The following is a 16,913-nucleotide window of genomic DNA, read 5'->3' on the forward strand; positions in this document are numbered from 1 at the left end:
GTTTTCTTTTGAATGCTGTAGTTGGGTTTATTTATTTATTGCTAGATATCATTTACTCTTGAGTTTTCAGAACCATAAATCTCCTGTTAGTGGTAAATCCAATTATGAACTCATCAGGATCTTGACTGTTTACAAAGAGTGATTAATCATATAAGCCATGTGGAAGAAATAAGCAACTTCTGTGAAAGTAATCTCAATGTATGCTCTTAACTGGCAGCCTTGTGAGCCAGCTGGGTGAATAATAAACTGTGAGCCCCTCGATTTTTAATTTATTTTATTAAAAAACACACACACCTAAAATTGCATGAATGATTAATTGTGATAAGTGCAGAGCTCTGCTTTGAAAAGTACTGTTAGAAGTAATTTTTTAATGATCCAGTGAATGGCTCTTAGAAATCCACAACCCGCTGAGAATTAATAGACATTCAGCTAGTTTTCTGAAAGTCAGTATACAGGGGAGCAGAGCTCCATAATTTTTTTTTTTAGATCAGAAGCAATGACATAATTGGCCAGATCTTCAGGGTAACTGATGGATGCATAGTCTCTGGCAAGTGACAGAGGCAATAACAAGGCTTTCAAGTTTCTTTGTGACAGTTTAGCACAGAGGAAGTTGGAGAATGTGAAAAATAATCGAGCAGAGGCTGCATACTATACTTTCCTTTCCTTTGACAGAGTTTCTACTTCATGCTAGCCATTTGTTATGCGTTGTATTGCTGCTGTTTGTTCTCTGTGTGAATCTAATATATAGAGCGGATGGATATTTTATATTGAAATTTTATGTTGTGAAGTTCCCTGTGATGTACGGACAAAGGACAATGTAGATCACGACCATCATAATAGCTGCCTGTATTTTTGTTCTCTCCTTGGGGCTGCCATGATGAACCTCCACTCTTCAAAGTTCAACTCTACATTATTGTTGGTAGAATTTTATCTCTTAAGGTCTAACCTTTGGAAGGCTTCTTCGTGTTCAAGCTTATAGAATTGCAGCAAGATTGTTTCAGCAGACACAGATGAGTAGGGTAGCTCAGTGGTTGTACAGGTGCCTTGCATGAGGAAGGCTTGATCCCTGGTTTTCCCTGTTAAAAATATCTCAGGCAGCTGGGTTAGAGGACTTCTGCCTGTGATCTTTGGAAAGGTGGTGCCGTTCAGAGGAGACAGCCATGGTCTAGACCAGGAGTTGGGAACCTGTGCCCTTCAAGATGTTGTTGAACTCCAAATCCCATCAGCCCTATCCAGAATGGTCAGGAATGATGGGACTTCTTCTCCAGCAATGTTCAGAGGGCCACCAGTTCCCCTTCCCAACTGTACGTGGACCAGTCGTATCAGCTTCCAAACAGAATATACACCATTTTCACATTAATGTGTGGGGTCAACCCTCAAAATGTATAGCCTATTGTAGTTTTTTCATTAGCCACTGAAAGTAGCTTGAAACCCATCAACTCCACCGCTCTGCATACAGCCTAGTCTTCATTTCCTGCCTATGGTTTGGCTTGCTTGCTGCTTCTTCTTTTTTTAAAAAAAGCTCTTTATGAAAAGGTAGGTCACATGACTTGTTAACCGCAAAGGCAAGCCACACTTTTTACACACCACTATGAATCTGTGAAATGTGGAATGAGTGTTGGTGTGCCCAGTGGGAAGACTCCTCATGGCAAAGGTAGCCAGATGTGTTGGACTCCATCTCCCATGAGTCCCAGCCAACACATAGCCACCGGTCAGGGATGATGGGAGTGGAACCCATAACAGCTGGATGGCATCATGTTGGCTACTGGAGAGATCATTGTTTAATACAAGCAGGAGGAAATAAAAGATCCACCCACAAGCAGAGAGACTGTGTGAATTGGCTGTCAGGTAAAGGTTAATTACCCTTCAGAATAAATCTTTTCTCTCCACCCCCCACCTCTGCCCACCCCCAAAAGCACAAGCAGTTAGGATGAAGAGATGTTACACTGCAGAACAAAACCCTCCAGAGGCCTTCAGTGTAGGATGGGACAGATGTGGAGGAGTTTGAATTCAGGTCCTGAACTCCTGGGTCACTTAGTTGCCCTAGAGATGCATCTGGACCAGTCAAAGACGGGAGTACTTGATCCTTTCCAGCTGTTGCAGTTGTGGGGGGAGATTTCTCAGATGTCAGCTCTCTTGCATTATTCTGCTTTTGATGACAAGGGAGCTCGGTTATGTGGACGGATGCTGTGTGCTTCTGCTGAGTCTTATGCATTGATTTAATGCATTCTTATGAAACTGTGGTTCCCAGTGCTGAACTTGGTCTCCTCAAGAAAGCAGGGCAGTTGCTAAGGGAACGGTATGCGCCTCCCCGCCACCCCTCCAACTCTATACTGAATCAGGAGGTAGGATGAGGAGAAGGTTGGAGGTCTTTTGTGTTTTTTGTGGTGTGTATTTTTGTGTTTTGGTATTGTAAATGGCACTGTGATCTTCGCATGAAGGGAGGCACAGAAAATAATAATAATAATAATAATAATAATAATAATAATAATGTGCAATTCTTAATTACTGAGGGGTGAGAATAGGACGGGAATGTAGTTTTGAAGGTCATGGTTCTCATGGGTATACCTAATCATTTGGATTGTTGTGCGCAGACGTGTTTTGCTTCCAAAATGATTGGATGGTTCCAGTATTAGAGGGAATGGTGCATATGCGCACACACACACACACACGTGTACATAAGCTGGAGGGCAAAGTAATGAGCAATGGGCACTTCCCTGCTGCCTAGATGGCTCCAAGGCCTTCATATTTCAGCTTGGAACGAGTTACGCTTCAGTTCTTTTTAAAGGAATTCAGGGCTATCCACTGGAATCCAATCTGCAGGTGGTATATTGAAAGTTCCAGGGTTGTAGAGTCCTTGCACTTGAATATTTGGCCATTGGCTTGGAAATAGACATGGGCTGACTCCAGCTCATTCAGCCGAGTTCTCCTTTGTCAGGGACAAGGAGTGAGGCCAGTGCAGCTGAGGCACTGGAGCCAGCTCCTGATTATTTCCATATAAAAATGCTTTGAGTATAAATTTATTTTTCCTCCTCTCTTTTTTCTTTTCAGCCCTAAATTTAGACTCATGGAGAAGTTTCTTTGGCAGGGAGGGGATGGCAACCGTGACAAAATAGACCTTGTTGGTAGTTTTGAAAGTTCCTAGCAAAAAAGAAAGAAAAGAAAGATCTGGTTTCATTCATGTCTCTGTTTGGTCCACAGCCCAACGCTCTGCTCATGAACTTCCGATGGTGGAGACTCAAGATGTTGACAGTTGCTTAGTATATGGTGGACAACAGATGATCCTGACGGGCCAGAATTTTACTGCAGAATCTAAGGTTATATTCACAGAGAAGACACCAGGTATGCTGTTCGTTGTATTATTTTTCTAATTAGGCTGATCAAGGAGAACCATGTCTTACAGGACTGGGTCCTACGAACGGTCATTCAAACAGGGCCAGCATAACCAGAAATGAATTACTTTATTGGAACACAGCAACGCTTTGATTTCTGACCTGAATCATACCTGACCTCAAAAAACAAAACAAAAATCTTTAGTGTGGACTCATTGTTTTCCCTAGCCAAACATCACACAGGTTCAAACAATGGTGATGACTAATAAGAATACAGCACATTTCACTCACATGCAATTATAAAGCAGTTAAGGCTGACCCTTAAAGCTCTGACTCATTTTGGAGCTAGTTAGTAATAGCTGCCACCCGCTTTGCAATCTCTCAGCGACCGGCTTCCCCTTCAGAGACGTGCCACAAGCACCTCATGCAATTGGCGCTTCTAACCTTCTTTTGTCATTATTGTTTAAAGCAGCAGCCAGCCATCCCCGGTTGGCTACATTGTAAGCTGGTTCTGAAACTTGCAAGAAAAAGCCTCCAGGGCTGCACAGGAGCAGCTGTTTGGTGGTGGTGTGGGAGTTGAAAGCCTCATTGTGCCTGTGTTGGCCAGTGTGAATGCAGCAGCAGGATATGGAGAGCAGCAGCAGGATATGGCAGTTGCCTTCAAGCCCTTCTTGTGTGCTTCCTGAAGGCTTCTGACTGATGATCTAGCAGGGCTCTTCTTATGCTCTTAGGGATGCCTTCTCAAGTGGTGTCCTTCACATCATCCAGAGTGACCATCCTTAAGAAGCAGCCAGTCCTTTAGGCACTTCTGTATCTTTGTGTTCAGAAAAGAATGTGTCGTGCTCTAAGATGACTTACCCACCACCCTTCTCCTTCGCCAGACTAGATGCATAATAGGAGGTGTGTCTTGTTTGCAAACCCCAGCGGCAGAAGGATGTCCTTTATACTTGGAAGCACCATATTCAAAAGTCTTACAATTGGAGCTCCTGCACAGGTGGAACACTTAATGCTAGTTCATTCAAATACAGGCAGATTTAGAGCTGTCCTGGCAACTTTTCTTAACAGCACAGTTTGACTTAGCTTGCATGTTTCCTACCAGAATGCTGATGAGCAGCTCTGAGGGCAAGCAAAGCCACAAGAAACCCACTGTGAGTGGATTGTGCATCCTCCTTCTCGGTGACACTGTCGCTGCTAATTTCCTCTTTCAGATGGCTGAGGCTAAGAAAAGGCCCACATTTTTATGAAAGAAAGAAGAAAGTATGCCAGCACTTGGAGGGGAAAGCATGCTTGCTTATCTCTCCATTTCACTCTGATGACTCATGGGGACATGTACACCCTAGCTGTACTTTCACTCATCACAAGACCAGACCAGCCCCGCTGCCTAGTTAACACTAAGCAAAAAGGAAAAAAAAGCAGTGATTATGATGTGGGCAGTGGTCTTATATACTGCAAAGTCCTCTGGGGGATGCTGCATATTTTTGAACGAAGTACATTGCATGCCTTGCAGCCTCCCTCCCCAAGGGTCAGGCCACATTTACCAGAGCTAGGCTGCACAATTTACCCTTGATTGTGAATTCAAGTTATAGCCCCTTATAGGATTGTATGTTACTTTATGTGGGAGGAAGTAAAGAGGTGCATGTGGGAATACTGCAGGTGTGAGGATCAATGCTTGCTGCTTCCCTCTGGTGACCCAGAATATTATTGAGAATAAACAGGGCTGGCATTAGTACTCAGCCTCTCCAGGCATCTGGGCAGGGCCCCAGCAGCCCAGCAAGAGCTGTGGTGGCAGCTGGATCTTGGAACTCACCATGCTCATTATTCAGAGTGACCTCATTGCTCTAGGGAAGTGGCAGCCCACAAAGACCTAGAATGGTGTTGCATCAGAGGCATGATGGGCCGTGCCGGATTTACGTATAAGCTAAACAAGCTATAGCTTAGGGCCTCACTCTCTTGGGGGCCCCCAAAAAATTAAAGGAAAAAAACCTGGATGCACATTTCCAAAATAAAAAACAAATAAAATAAAACCTACATAAAGCAACAGTGTAGGCTCCTATTTGTTATGTGGAAATGGCTTTAGATACCTATTAGGTCCATAAATTAACATATATATTCAACACACACAAAAACAGTGAAAATTTGTTGTTGACAAAGGACAGCTGGACATATAAAGGGCCTCATTACCTTCAGTAGCTTAGGGCCTCATCAAACCTAAATCCGGCCCTGATGATGGGCAGTCACAATGGTAGGCAGTTTGCAGCTACACAAGTACCTCGGTTTTTGAAGGTCTCTGTTGACGAACATTTTGGTTTTCGAATGCCGTAAACCTGGAAGTAAATGCTTCCATTTTCAAACATGCCTCAGAAGTTGAACATGCCACGTGGCTTCTGCTGAGTGCAAGATCCCGAGGCATAGCTGTCAGCTACTGAGTTTTCGGTTTTTGAAAGTTTCAGAACTCTAACGGTCTTTTGGAACGGATTATGTTCGAAAACAGAGGTACCACTGTGCTTGGCACATCTCACAGCACTGATCCTCTATTGCAAGCAGGTTGGCCAACCGAAAGGCCCACCAGTGTAGACACAGCAGAGAACACTGTGCTGGCATGGGTCTCAAACCTGGAGCCAGCCTTGAGAACTGAGTCTTCTCCTATCTTCACAGCTCTATCCTGGGTTTTGTTTCCTGGACTCACAGGAAAATGACAGAACATTGCCAACAGGCTTCTGTGTAAGTGAATAGCTTAGTTACGGAAAAGTCATATGGGTAGTGAAAATCTCAAATGAATTCAATCTTCATTCCACACCATGCTGATGTTGAGAGTTGATGCAGTGCTCCTAGCTAAGAGGGTGAGCTTTGCAAGTCCATAGTCGAAATCTCAGCTCAGCCTTAAATTTACTGGGTGACCACAGGCAGTTCATTATTGTTCAATATCAACCCTTTTCCTTGTCCTATGTAATGGGGGATAATATTGTCTGTCTGTCTTATAGGGTGCTTGTAAGGGTTATGTAGTGGATGCATGTGCAGTGTTTTGAACATGAGATGGAGAGTTTTTCCTCATCTCCTTGCCTCTCCCTCTCTACACCCTGTGCTCATATCTATCATTGAGGTCGTTGCTTCAAGCAAAGCTTATGTCCTGGCCAAGACTGAACTTCCAAACTCAGCCCCTGTTCCCTCATACCAGACACAGCCGCCAAGCCCTGAAAAAGGAGGGGGCAACATGCAGTGAATGCCTTTGAAGGCGCAGATATGTGTCCACAAGTCTTCAGTATATGGAACCTCTTGCAGTTTCTCCTAGGTCACTTCTAAATTTAATCAGAAAAGTATAATTTCTAAGTTCCGAGTGCCTGCTGGAGCAGAGAGAGAGAGAGAGAAAGAGAGAGGGGGGGGAGGGAGTTAGGTTATCCTTCCACATCATAGGGACCTCAAACCTGAAAGTGCTGTAGGTTCTCAGTTTGCCATATATCAATCTTGCGTCTTGAAAATAACTGACCCTTGCTGTGTTGACTTGACCACACTACATATTAATGAGATCAGCAAGCAGCTTATAAAAAGACACAGTCATTCTAAGCCTGGCACAGGAAATGATGGAAGGAAGTGAACTCTGGGGGACTGGGAGTTTGCAAGCTTGAGAGCTAGCAGTCACTGAATAAAGCAATTGTTTTCAGGAGACCTGTGTGTGCACTGCACATGTAGCATGTTTATTTATGCCCATCTGCGAATGATGCATAGTGTGTTGAGTTGCACATTGCGCACTTAAACAAATGTTGCAGTGATTTAGCTGCTTACCCGCTCCTCCAGGGGGGTGGATGGGAGTAACAATTGCTTCTGGGGAAGTGTAACCCTTTTGGCCATGTCTGGATTCCTAAGTTACTGCATCAGCTCTCAAATACCGTGTGCTGTGGAGTCATTTGGCATTTTCGCTAACCGGTGATTCTTTAGTTAACTACTGTGTCTATTTATATAGAAGCCAGTTTCCATTGTTCAGTCACACTCCTGCTTGAGCAAGAAAGAAAACCCAGGATAGGCCTGTATAATAAATAGGATAGCTCTGAATGGGGATAAGTATGGCTTTCACACCAATGCCACCCCCTGGTGCACTCAAATATGTGAATGGTGGCCATTCACTTTTCTATGGAAGAGTTGCATTTAAAGAGACTGCCCTCTATGCCTGTCCTCTTTCCATGTGAACAAGCTGCATGACCCTCAGTGTGGTGCAAGGTTCTGTTCTGAATGCACAGACACACACACACACACACACAGAGAGAGAGAGAGAGAGAGAGAGAGAGAGAGAGAGAGATGTGTGCAGGAACAGTACCTGCCACAATAAGCGGCCTGGCAAGCTGCAATGTAGTCATAGAATTATAGAATTGCAGAGTTGGAAGGAATTCAGAAAGTAAAGAACTGTGGATTCTTCATTCATCTGCTATAGCCAGTGTGGTGTAGTGGTTAAGAGCGGTAGTCTCGTAATCTGGGGAACCGGGTTCGCGTCTCCGCTCCTCCACATGCAGCTGCTGGGTGACCTTGGGCTAGTCACACTTCTCTGAAGTCTCTCAGCCCCACTCACCTCACAGAGTGTTTGTTGTGGGGGAGGAAGGGAAAGGAAAATGTTAGCCGCTTTGAGACTCCTTCGGGTAGTGATAAAGCGGGATATTAAATCCAAACTCTTCTTCTTCTATATATAAACAATATTCACTTAGTCCAGTCCAATATAATAACACCCAACAAAGCCACTTTCTGTGAACAAACTTTATCTTGAAACCTCAATTCCAAATATCATTATTTCTTTTTCATGCAGGGCTCTTCTTAGGTTCTTACAACAGCTTTCCTTAACTAATATTTTCATATCTGCCCTATTCTTTTGACACTTTAGTTTGTTTTGACTTTGTATTTGTAAACTGTTGCGACCCGCTTTGAGATCTCATTGTGGAGGGTGGGAAAGAGTGGGTAATTATTTCAATAATAATAATTGATCATTATGCACAATCTTCACTCATCTCTGTCGACATCATGGACCAGTGCAGGGCTTAATGAAATGCTCTGCATGTTCTGGACTACAGGGATTAGAAGTGCTAAAACAGCATTTCTGGTCCCTATATTTATGACTGTCTGGATCTGCTCCCAGATCCCCGCTATATTCCAGGGCATGGCAGAACGATGGAGCTCTGGCATGTGGGGGCGAGGAGAATAATAAGGCAATGGAGGAACATGTAGACTCCCTTTCCAAGGCCAGACATATAATGCTATCATCACCATGGATAGATATGCAACGCCGTGACACTAGGCAGCGTGAGATTTATTTATTTTTTACCTTTTCGTTGTGGCCTCTAGTGTACTTGGCAGCAAGGAAAAGCTTTCCTGCAATGCAGCCAGCAAGTGTCAGAAGGAGAACGGGGGAATCCCAGAAAAATATTGCAAAACTTTGGGGGAGGGGGGTCATATTATGAAGACAAACATATTTTTTTAAAAAAGAGTGGCCGTGGAAACTGTGTTGCCATAGCTGAAAGAGAATCACTGAGACAGGGTGGAATCCAGTGTTTTGGAAGGTCTCCCCGCATGACACATGGTTTTGGAATTTTGCAGCTGGTAAGCAAGCCCTCATTAACAAAGGCAGCTACTACTGGCCTAGATTCCCTGGCTAGCTTTCCACTATGGGGGCGCCTAGAAACAAGCCTGTCTGTGATTACCCAGCTTTGCAACGTGTTTGCTTAAAGACAATGATTGCTTTTTAATTCATTTGTCTTGGAACGGACAAAAGGCAGAGGCAGGGAGAGGGACCATCTTCTATCACCTGTTGAAAGCTAATTGATCACATTAAAAAACCTGGCACAAGGATTGGAATTCCCTCTTCTCCCACTTAGTCATCCCACCCTGGCATGACTCATTTTATTACACGGAGGTTCCCAGTGGTTTTATTTTGAGTGGAGCTTTTGTTTCGTGAATTGTTGGTGCATTCTATTCTTTAGATTTTCGCTAAGTATATTTCCACGAATTGGCAAAAAGACATTAGTCAAAAGCAATGCTGGAACTGCATTGGCACCTGCTGTTTCACTACTCAGCTACTGTTGTTATGTTTCGTGGTGGCTTTAGCTGAATTTTTCAAACAACTGGCCGAGGGAGGAAGCGCCTTTAAACTCGTTCTCTTGGTACAAAATGTCAGTTTTGGGGCTGGGCTACAACTTGGATGACTAACGCCCCTGGCCCTTTCCCAACCAGATCTTGACATACATCTTTGGCCTCCATGAATCATCTTTGACTTCTCTCTCAGCGAAATTAAAGCATTGGCCGCAGCTCAACATCAGACCAGCTTAATTGGCTATAATGGGCCAGTCTCTTGACCTACATGAATCAAACAAGCTCACCTCAGCACCCAGTCCTTCTGAAGAAATAAAACAGTCTGTTGGCTCACCAACATCAAATTCTTTTAAGCTGCAGTAGCTTCTCTAAAGTTACAGAGTTACTTCTTGTAGGGCAAGGAAGAAGGGGAACATAAGAACTGCTATGCTGGATCAAATCAAAATTCTGTGCAATCCAGAACTCCTGCCTTCCACAGCCACCACTCTCGGAAATGTGAGAATCAGAGCATGATGGATATGAACAACATCATGGATGGCTAATTGCACCTAACTGGTGACTCTGGGTAGAGATTCACTTCTCTATATGAACTGAAAGATGCAACCACATTCTCAGTAGTGGTGCCCACCCTGTGGAAGGCCCTCTCATCAGATATCAACAAAATAAACAACTATCTAACTTTTAGAAGACATCTGAAGGCAGCCCTGTTCAGGGAAGTTTTTAATGTTTGATTTTTTTTTTAAATTATTATTATTATTATTATCCAGCCTGTTCAGTGGGGCCTGGATATGGCTTGCAATGAAGGCGAACGTCAGAATCAACTGTGCACCCGAGGGACTGATTTTGTATAAGGCTCATAAGAAAGTTGCCTTGCGCTGAGTCAGACCATTAGGTCAGACCAAATTCTGTAATTCCTGCTGATGTGACTCAGAGGAATTTCATCAGCTGCAGTTGACATTTCTCCCTCAAAGGTGACCGAAGTCTTGCTCACACTTTGTGGTACCACGCTGTCGCCCTGATCCTAAACCCCCATATGGTTTCACAGGTATTTGTGTGTGTGGAATTGTGTGTCCAAAATTACCCAGGCTTCACTGTGGAAAGATAGAAATGCCTTCAAGTTGTGGAGCAAAAGTACTGATGCATTTGGAGAGTAGCTAAGGTATGTTTCTAGGTGAGTTAAGGCCAGCTCTGAAATCTGGTGGCAAAACAGCTGGTCCGCCCTTCCCCATCTCTACTACTGCTCTGCAAAATACTTCATAGTCTGTTACTGTTACCTTTGCAACAGCTATGTTCCCCATTACTCCCATTTCATAGATGAGGAACTGAGGCCAAGAAGATGGGCCGCAAGCCCGTTTAACTAAGCACCAGTTGGGAGCCTTGCCCCAGTGGCTTCTGTGAGAGGTGGATTGTACCCATAGCAAATTTTGGTCCAGGGCCATAAAGGAAGACTCTGACAGAGGTGGGACTTCGACCCAGATTGGTCTCCCTCATTGAGGCTCCGATTTGTATTGTTTGGAGCAGATGTGCTATTGGAAGCTGCAAGCAGACAGCTCCTCCACAATGCGTTCAGTAAACGTTACTTACTTTGGACATTTCATTTGACAGCCTGTCAAGTCTCTGCTGTGAAAACCTCAGAGTGAGCTTGCGAGAAATGCAACGAGAATATCCCAAACCTCTCAGTCCATCTCTCATGCCAGCTCAGCTAAGCTGCGGCAGAACCTACGTTTTTACTGCCATTTCACAAACCCGTAGTAATGAGTAAGGGACCGTGAGCAATGTGTACAGGCTCGGCGGACCCTTTAACTGACTAATTAAGCCAAACAACTCTGAGGGTACTGTAGCAGATCAAGCAGGATTTACCTAATGCAGACTGACATCTTGACTTCCCCCAGAGTTTGGCACAAAACTTGTGGTCCGATCACAGCTCGGGATAGACGGGATAGAATTACACTTTTTCTTAAAAACTCCTTTCTTTCTGTAGAGAGTTGCTGACACCATCAGATCTGGTGCTGGAGCTTAATTTCATATTAAGTCTCCCAGTGCCAAAAGACGTTGCTATACTGTGGTATGGAGTTAGAAGTGTTGCCCAACAAAGGCTGGCTTGACGTGTACTTAGTGTGCCACAGTCTGATTTTTGGGGTAGGTATAATGGTTCTCACCACACTTACAAGTGTTCCTTGTGTGTTCCAAGTATATATTCCAGTAATGCACATCTGAAAGACAGACATGAGCCCCATGCATACCAAAACACAGGGGCTTTTAGGGCATATCCATACCACAAACCTACAATGGGTTTAGAACACATTCGTCCACCAGTTATATCTATATTCTACTTTTTAGCTAAGATTTGTTCTTAGAGTGGCTTGCAATTAAAATCCACACAAAGGACACAATCAAAACATTTCTACATAATTCATAAGATCCAAAATAAAGATACAAAAAATCAGCAATGGTAACCCTCTAAACAATACCCAAGCCCAAGAGTCTGTTCAGCAGCTTCAGCTTTTGTAGTTGGAGTCAGTCTGGGTTCTGCCAGGTGGGAAAAGGCCTGCAAGGCAGGGAGAAGTTCTACTAGGATTTATAGCTAAGATGAATATATCATTGTTATATTGGCTGTCATATAGTGGTACTGATTTTCCTGTTAGCCAATTTGGGTTTCCTTTTGGGAAAGAAAAGCAGGTTATACGTGGAACGAAAGGTCCCAGCCTACACAAGCATCCCATCTGCTTATTTTATACCAGTCTGATGTCATTTGTTTATTTCAACTTTTTGTACCCAAATTTTCCCCCAGTCCCTCAGGGTGGCTCGCATCACCACTTAAATTTACAACAGTTACAACATCCCACTTTCTACATGCAGTAGGACCAAGCAAACTAATTAGTCAGCCATATACCTTGAAACAAAAATCTGAACGGCAGCAAAATAAGAACCAAAGAACAGGAGTTTCTAGACAAACCTCTTTGGAGGAAAGGACACAAGGAATTGCCTTATACTAAGTCAGGCCACTGATCTGCGCAGCTCAGTACTGTTTGTACTGACAGTAGTTCTCTGGGGTTTCAGAGGTAGAATCTTTCCTGGAAATGCTTGAGATTGAACCCAGCACCTTCTGCATGCAAAGCAGATGCTGTACCACTGAGCTGTGGCCCTTCCCCAAAGGGGAACTACAGAAAGGGGTTCTTAATAATAATAATAATAATAATAATAATAATAATAATAATAATTTATTCATATCCCGCCCTCCCCAGCCAAAGCTGGGCTCAGAGCGACTAACAACATTAAAATGATACAACATTCTAAAATCATTTCATTATAAAATCAATTCAAATCAGATTAATGGCAACCATTGGGCTAGAGTTCTATGAGGGGGTCAGGCTGTGCCCTGGCCAAAGGCCTGGTGGAACAGCTCTGTCTTGCAGGCCCCGCGGAAAGATGTCAAGTCCCGCAGGGCCCTAGTCTCTTGTGACAGAGCGTTCCACCAGATTGGAGCCACAGCCAAAAAAGCCCTGGCTCTGGTTGAGGCCAGCCTAACCTCTCTGTGACTCGGGATCACCAAGATGTTTTTGTTTGGAGACAGTAAAGTCCTCTGTGGGACATACCAGGAGAGGCGGTCCCGTAGGTACGAGTGTCCTGATCCTGTACCCCACTGGGAACCAGTTTAGCTGGTATACCACCAGGTGAATGCGATCCCGCAGCGAGGACCCCGTAAGGAATCTCACCATGGCATTCTGCACCCGCTGGAGTTTCTGGGTCAGTCTCAAGGGCAGCCCCACGTAGAGCGAGTTACAGTAATCCAGTCTGGAGGTGACCGTCGCGTGGGTCACAGTGGCTAGGTCAGGGCGAGAGAGGTAAGGAGCCAACTGCTTAGTTTGGCAGAGATGAAAAAATGTCGCCTTTGTTATAGCTGCAATCTGCACCTCCATGGAAAGGAGCCTCTTCTCCTTTGTATTAACAATAGGTGTTCTCATAGCTACTCCCCACCCCCAAGAATCCTAGCAATTGCATTGTGGTGAGAGTGCTGAGAATTCTCTTAGAGGTTACTTGCCTCCGTCCTTACAGAGTTACAGTTCCCTGGGAAGAAGGAACGGCTCTTAAACCAATTTGTCTATTATGTGCAAGTCAGCCTTAGGTTTTGTAACAGATAAATCCTAGCTACTTTGTCAATGATGCATTATATCAGCCAAAATTGCTTTGCAAGAATATGTACGTTAGGGAGAATTGCTTACAAAAATGTGTGCATTAGGAGAAATTGAGACCCAAATCCTGATGAATTTTCACAAGGACTTTCTTAAAAAACAATTCCACAAACTGATTGGGAAGTGTGGAATGGGTCTAGACCAGTGTTTCCCATACTTGGGTCTCCAGCTGTTTTTGAACTACTATTCCCATCATCCGTGACCACTGGTCCTGCTAGCTAGGGATGATGGGAGTTGTAGTCCCCAGCTGGAGACCCGCGTCTTGGAAACATGTCATCCAAGAATGCCTACAGCTATCTCACTGTGACCCTCTCTACCACCTTCCTTAGGAAGGAGATGCCTGCAAATGGTCAGTACTTAGTCCAAACAAAAGGGCCCAGGGCCAGTTTCTTTAGGAGTGACCATATCACCGCCTCTTTCATTGCCCGTGCTCAAGAGCCAACCAGTCAGACCCCCTCTGTTGATAAGCCAAGAGTGACAGGCATCAAGAGAGCACGTGGTCTGGTGTATAGCCACAAGCCCTTTGTCCACATCATCAGGCTGCAGAAACTGATTCCACAGCACAATCACAGACTGTGGCACTGGATACTTCAGTTATAGCTGCAAAAACTACAAGTAAAGCTGACAGTTTTACAGAAAAGAAACAGAAGAACCCAAGCTTGGGAATGTAGGAAAGTCCTGACCAGTGATACCCAAAGGATAACTCTTTAGGCCCCTTGCACATAGATTGCAAAGGTGGATAAGTTTGTAGTAGGGTGCAAAGCCTCATCCCATTGCCCAGAGAAACTTTGTGTTCAGCAAATTTGTATCCCACCTTAAACAGAGGTTGCTAAGTGGCTCACATGACAATATAATAATCTGAATAATCTGAAACAGGCAGCTGGCTATCAGCAATGCCAGAATTTTAAACCACTGCATAAAACTGTTCTTTAAAAAAAATCCACCCCATTTCCTTTCAAGCAGCAGTTTAGTAGTAGCCAGAAGAAAAAAATGTAACACCACATTTTAGCAACAATAGAAACAGAATTTATTTCTTAAATTCATAGGTCCCAATTCATATAATCCTTTAAATGTCAAAAGGTTAAATGGGGCTTGGAAGTTAATTGAATAAATAACATAAGACACATTTTTTTTAAAAAAAATGTAATAAACAATATCTGAAATATTAAGCACTAAATTCACACCTATTTCACTTTCCCCTGCCTAGCAGCTGCTGCTTCACAACAAACAATAGGTGACAGGGTGGCCATTTTGCTCTCTCTCCCAGCAAAACAACACTGATTTCTTAAATTTATTCTAGCCTCGTCTATTTTGCCATAAACTCACAGCAGTGCTAATATTCAGAGATGTTAAGGGAAAAGCAAATATTGACTATCTAAAATTAGGACTTGTACACTCAGGATTATAAAAGCAAAGCAGCAAACCAGATGGAACATTATATTTAAGCAGAATGGTCAGTACAATTGCTGTGAGGTGTTTACGTTTTATATGAGGGTACCATATTTGAAGAAGCAGATTTGTCCCAGGCAACAAATTTGCTAGGGAAGCATTTGCTGGCTGTGCCCATTGATGCATCCATGTAGAATTATCTGCTATTATCATTAGAAGCTCGTACCACAAATCAATGAAAATATCATCAATTAAGGGCTGTGTGTGTCATTCCATAAACCAATGAAAACCTCGTCCATTGTGTATGTGTGTGGGGGGGGGGGGTTGTCATTTCACCTATCTTGATCATATACCTCCTGTGGACTTTGGGGTTAATCTAAACGTCATCTGGTTATGCTCAACATTTTTGATTCACAAGGTTTTATTAGTGCCATCCCAGGGGCTTGGTCACTAAATGAAATCAAATGTTTCTGTGGCTTTAGAATGATTCACTGGTCTCTTGAGTACTGAATCTGATTTTGCAGGCGGTGCCTGGTTGGTGTTAGATCTGTGCTTGTGACTACGTTTGTAAGGCTGAGTGTTCACATTCTGCAGACTAAAGTTGCAACGAGGTGGTAAATTTATTTGCAAGGTTTAAAACACACAGAGGGAGTAGTATTTAAAAACTGAATCTTCTGCCTGTAGCCTGAAGTGGTTCCATCCAGTCTCATTTCAGGATTATATCACGTTATTCTAGGGCATGTGTCATTCAGGACAACTCCTTCCCAGAATACCACTTCTCCCTCTTCCTTCCAACTACTCCTTATGCTTTTCTGTAAAGCATGTGGAATAATCACCTCTTAGTTCCCCATCTCCAATTAAAATGCAGCAGCATTTGGTTGCCGTTCCTTTTTTTTTACCCTTGCTACGGCTATCTTGGGCACTGTTGAAATGTAGAATGCAAGCTCCTTGGGGGCTGAGACCTGTCCAATACATACACACACACACACACACCCATTCATGTTTACTATGTGAAACCTGGTCCACAGGTGCATTTTAAAGCAATAGTAATTGTCCCATGCAGAAGGAGAATAAATTATGCAAAGCAAGTAAGTGCAAGCAAACGTTGCAGAATTTTCAGCACATGGGTTGCAGAATTCAGCTATGTTGGCACAGAGTTATGCTATTATCGCCATCATCACCCTGGGTTTAAATGTCTGCCCGATGTTTAGTCTGTTGTGTTGCTGTCTAGGTCACCTTGACTTAGCTGAAACTGTTATTAACCTGTTTCAAAAGCTAACTGTTCACTTGGGATGAGCAGCTGCTGTGCTTGCCCTGGGTGGTTTGGTAGCGATGCAGCAAAACATTATTAAAATTTGGAAACCTTACATATTAGCTGACTTCAGAAACAATGGAGTACTTTGTGCCTGTGGGGAACCCCCTGTTAGGAAGGGCTGGGGTGTAAGCTGCAGTCACAACGGGGGTAGTCCCAGAGGTCCTTCTGACTCATACACATCTGAGTCATCACTCTTCTTCTGCCTCCCCCTTCCCTCCCTGCTCCACCAATCCCAAGGGGCAATGATTATACTCCAGGCTTTCAACAATACTGAAATGACTTCCATGTTTCTTCTTTTGAATTGGTTGTTCCGGCTCATCAAACTAGACCCTTTTTCCGTACCACTCTCTAGAAAACACCTATACTTATTTCATGTTATCCAGAGTCAGCTCTGAAACCTTTTGCCAGCTTGACTCAGAGAGTACCAGTACCATAAATACCTTTGTGACACCTGTCAGGTGCCGCTTGCCTCCTAAGCTATCCTGCAGGGACTGGAGAAATTGCAGGTACTTGACGTCATCCCACAGAGCAACAATTAAAGGAACAGAAGTATCAGCTAATGAATCCATCCTGTCATAGCCATTCCCACCCCCCAAAGCGGTGCACTGCAACACTGTC

The 16,913-nt window shown here is 43.8% G+C and overlaps 1 protein-coding gene across 7 annotated transcripts in view; it reads left to right on the forward strand.

Annotated features, from left to right (window-relative positions):
• NFATC2 (nuclear factor of activated T cells 2) overlaps positions 1-16,913 on the forward strand; it is a gene marked incomplete at its 3' end in the record, with an annotated part of 132,473 nt that overhangs the window by 64,441 nt on the left and 51,119 nt on the right. For all 7 annotated transcript variants that reach the window (XM_083744189.1, XM_083744187.1, XM_083744188.1 and 4 more), the window contains exon 6: positions 3,202-3,342. In XM_083744189.1, coding sequence (XP_083600315.1) covers positions 3,202-3,342 — 141 coding nt within the window. The remainder of the gene's footprint in view (positions 1-3,201; positions 3,343-16,913) is intronic.

The sequence above is a fragment of the Podarcis gaigeae genome (genome assembly GCF_964106915.1).
Source record: "Podarcis gaigeae genome assembly, chromosome: 6".
NCBI classification, from domain to species: Eukaryota; Metazoa; Chordata; class Lepidosauria; order Squamata; family Lacertidae; genus Podarcis; species Podarcis gaigeae.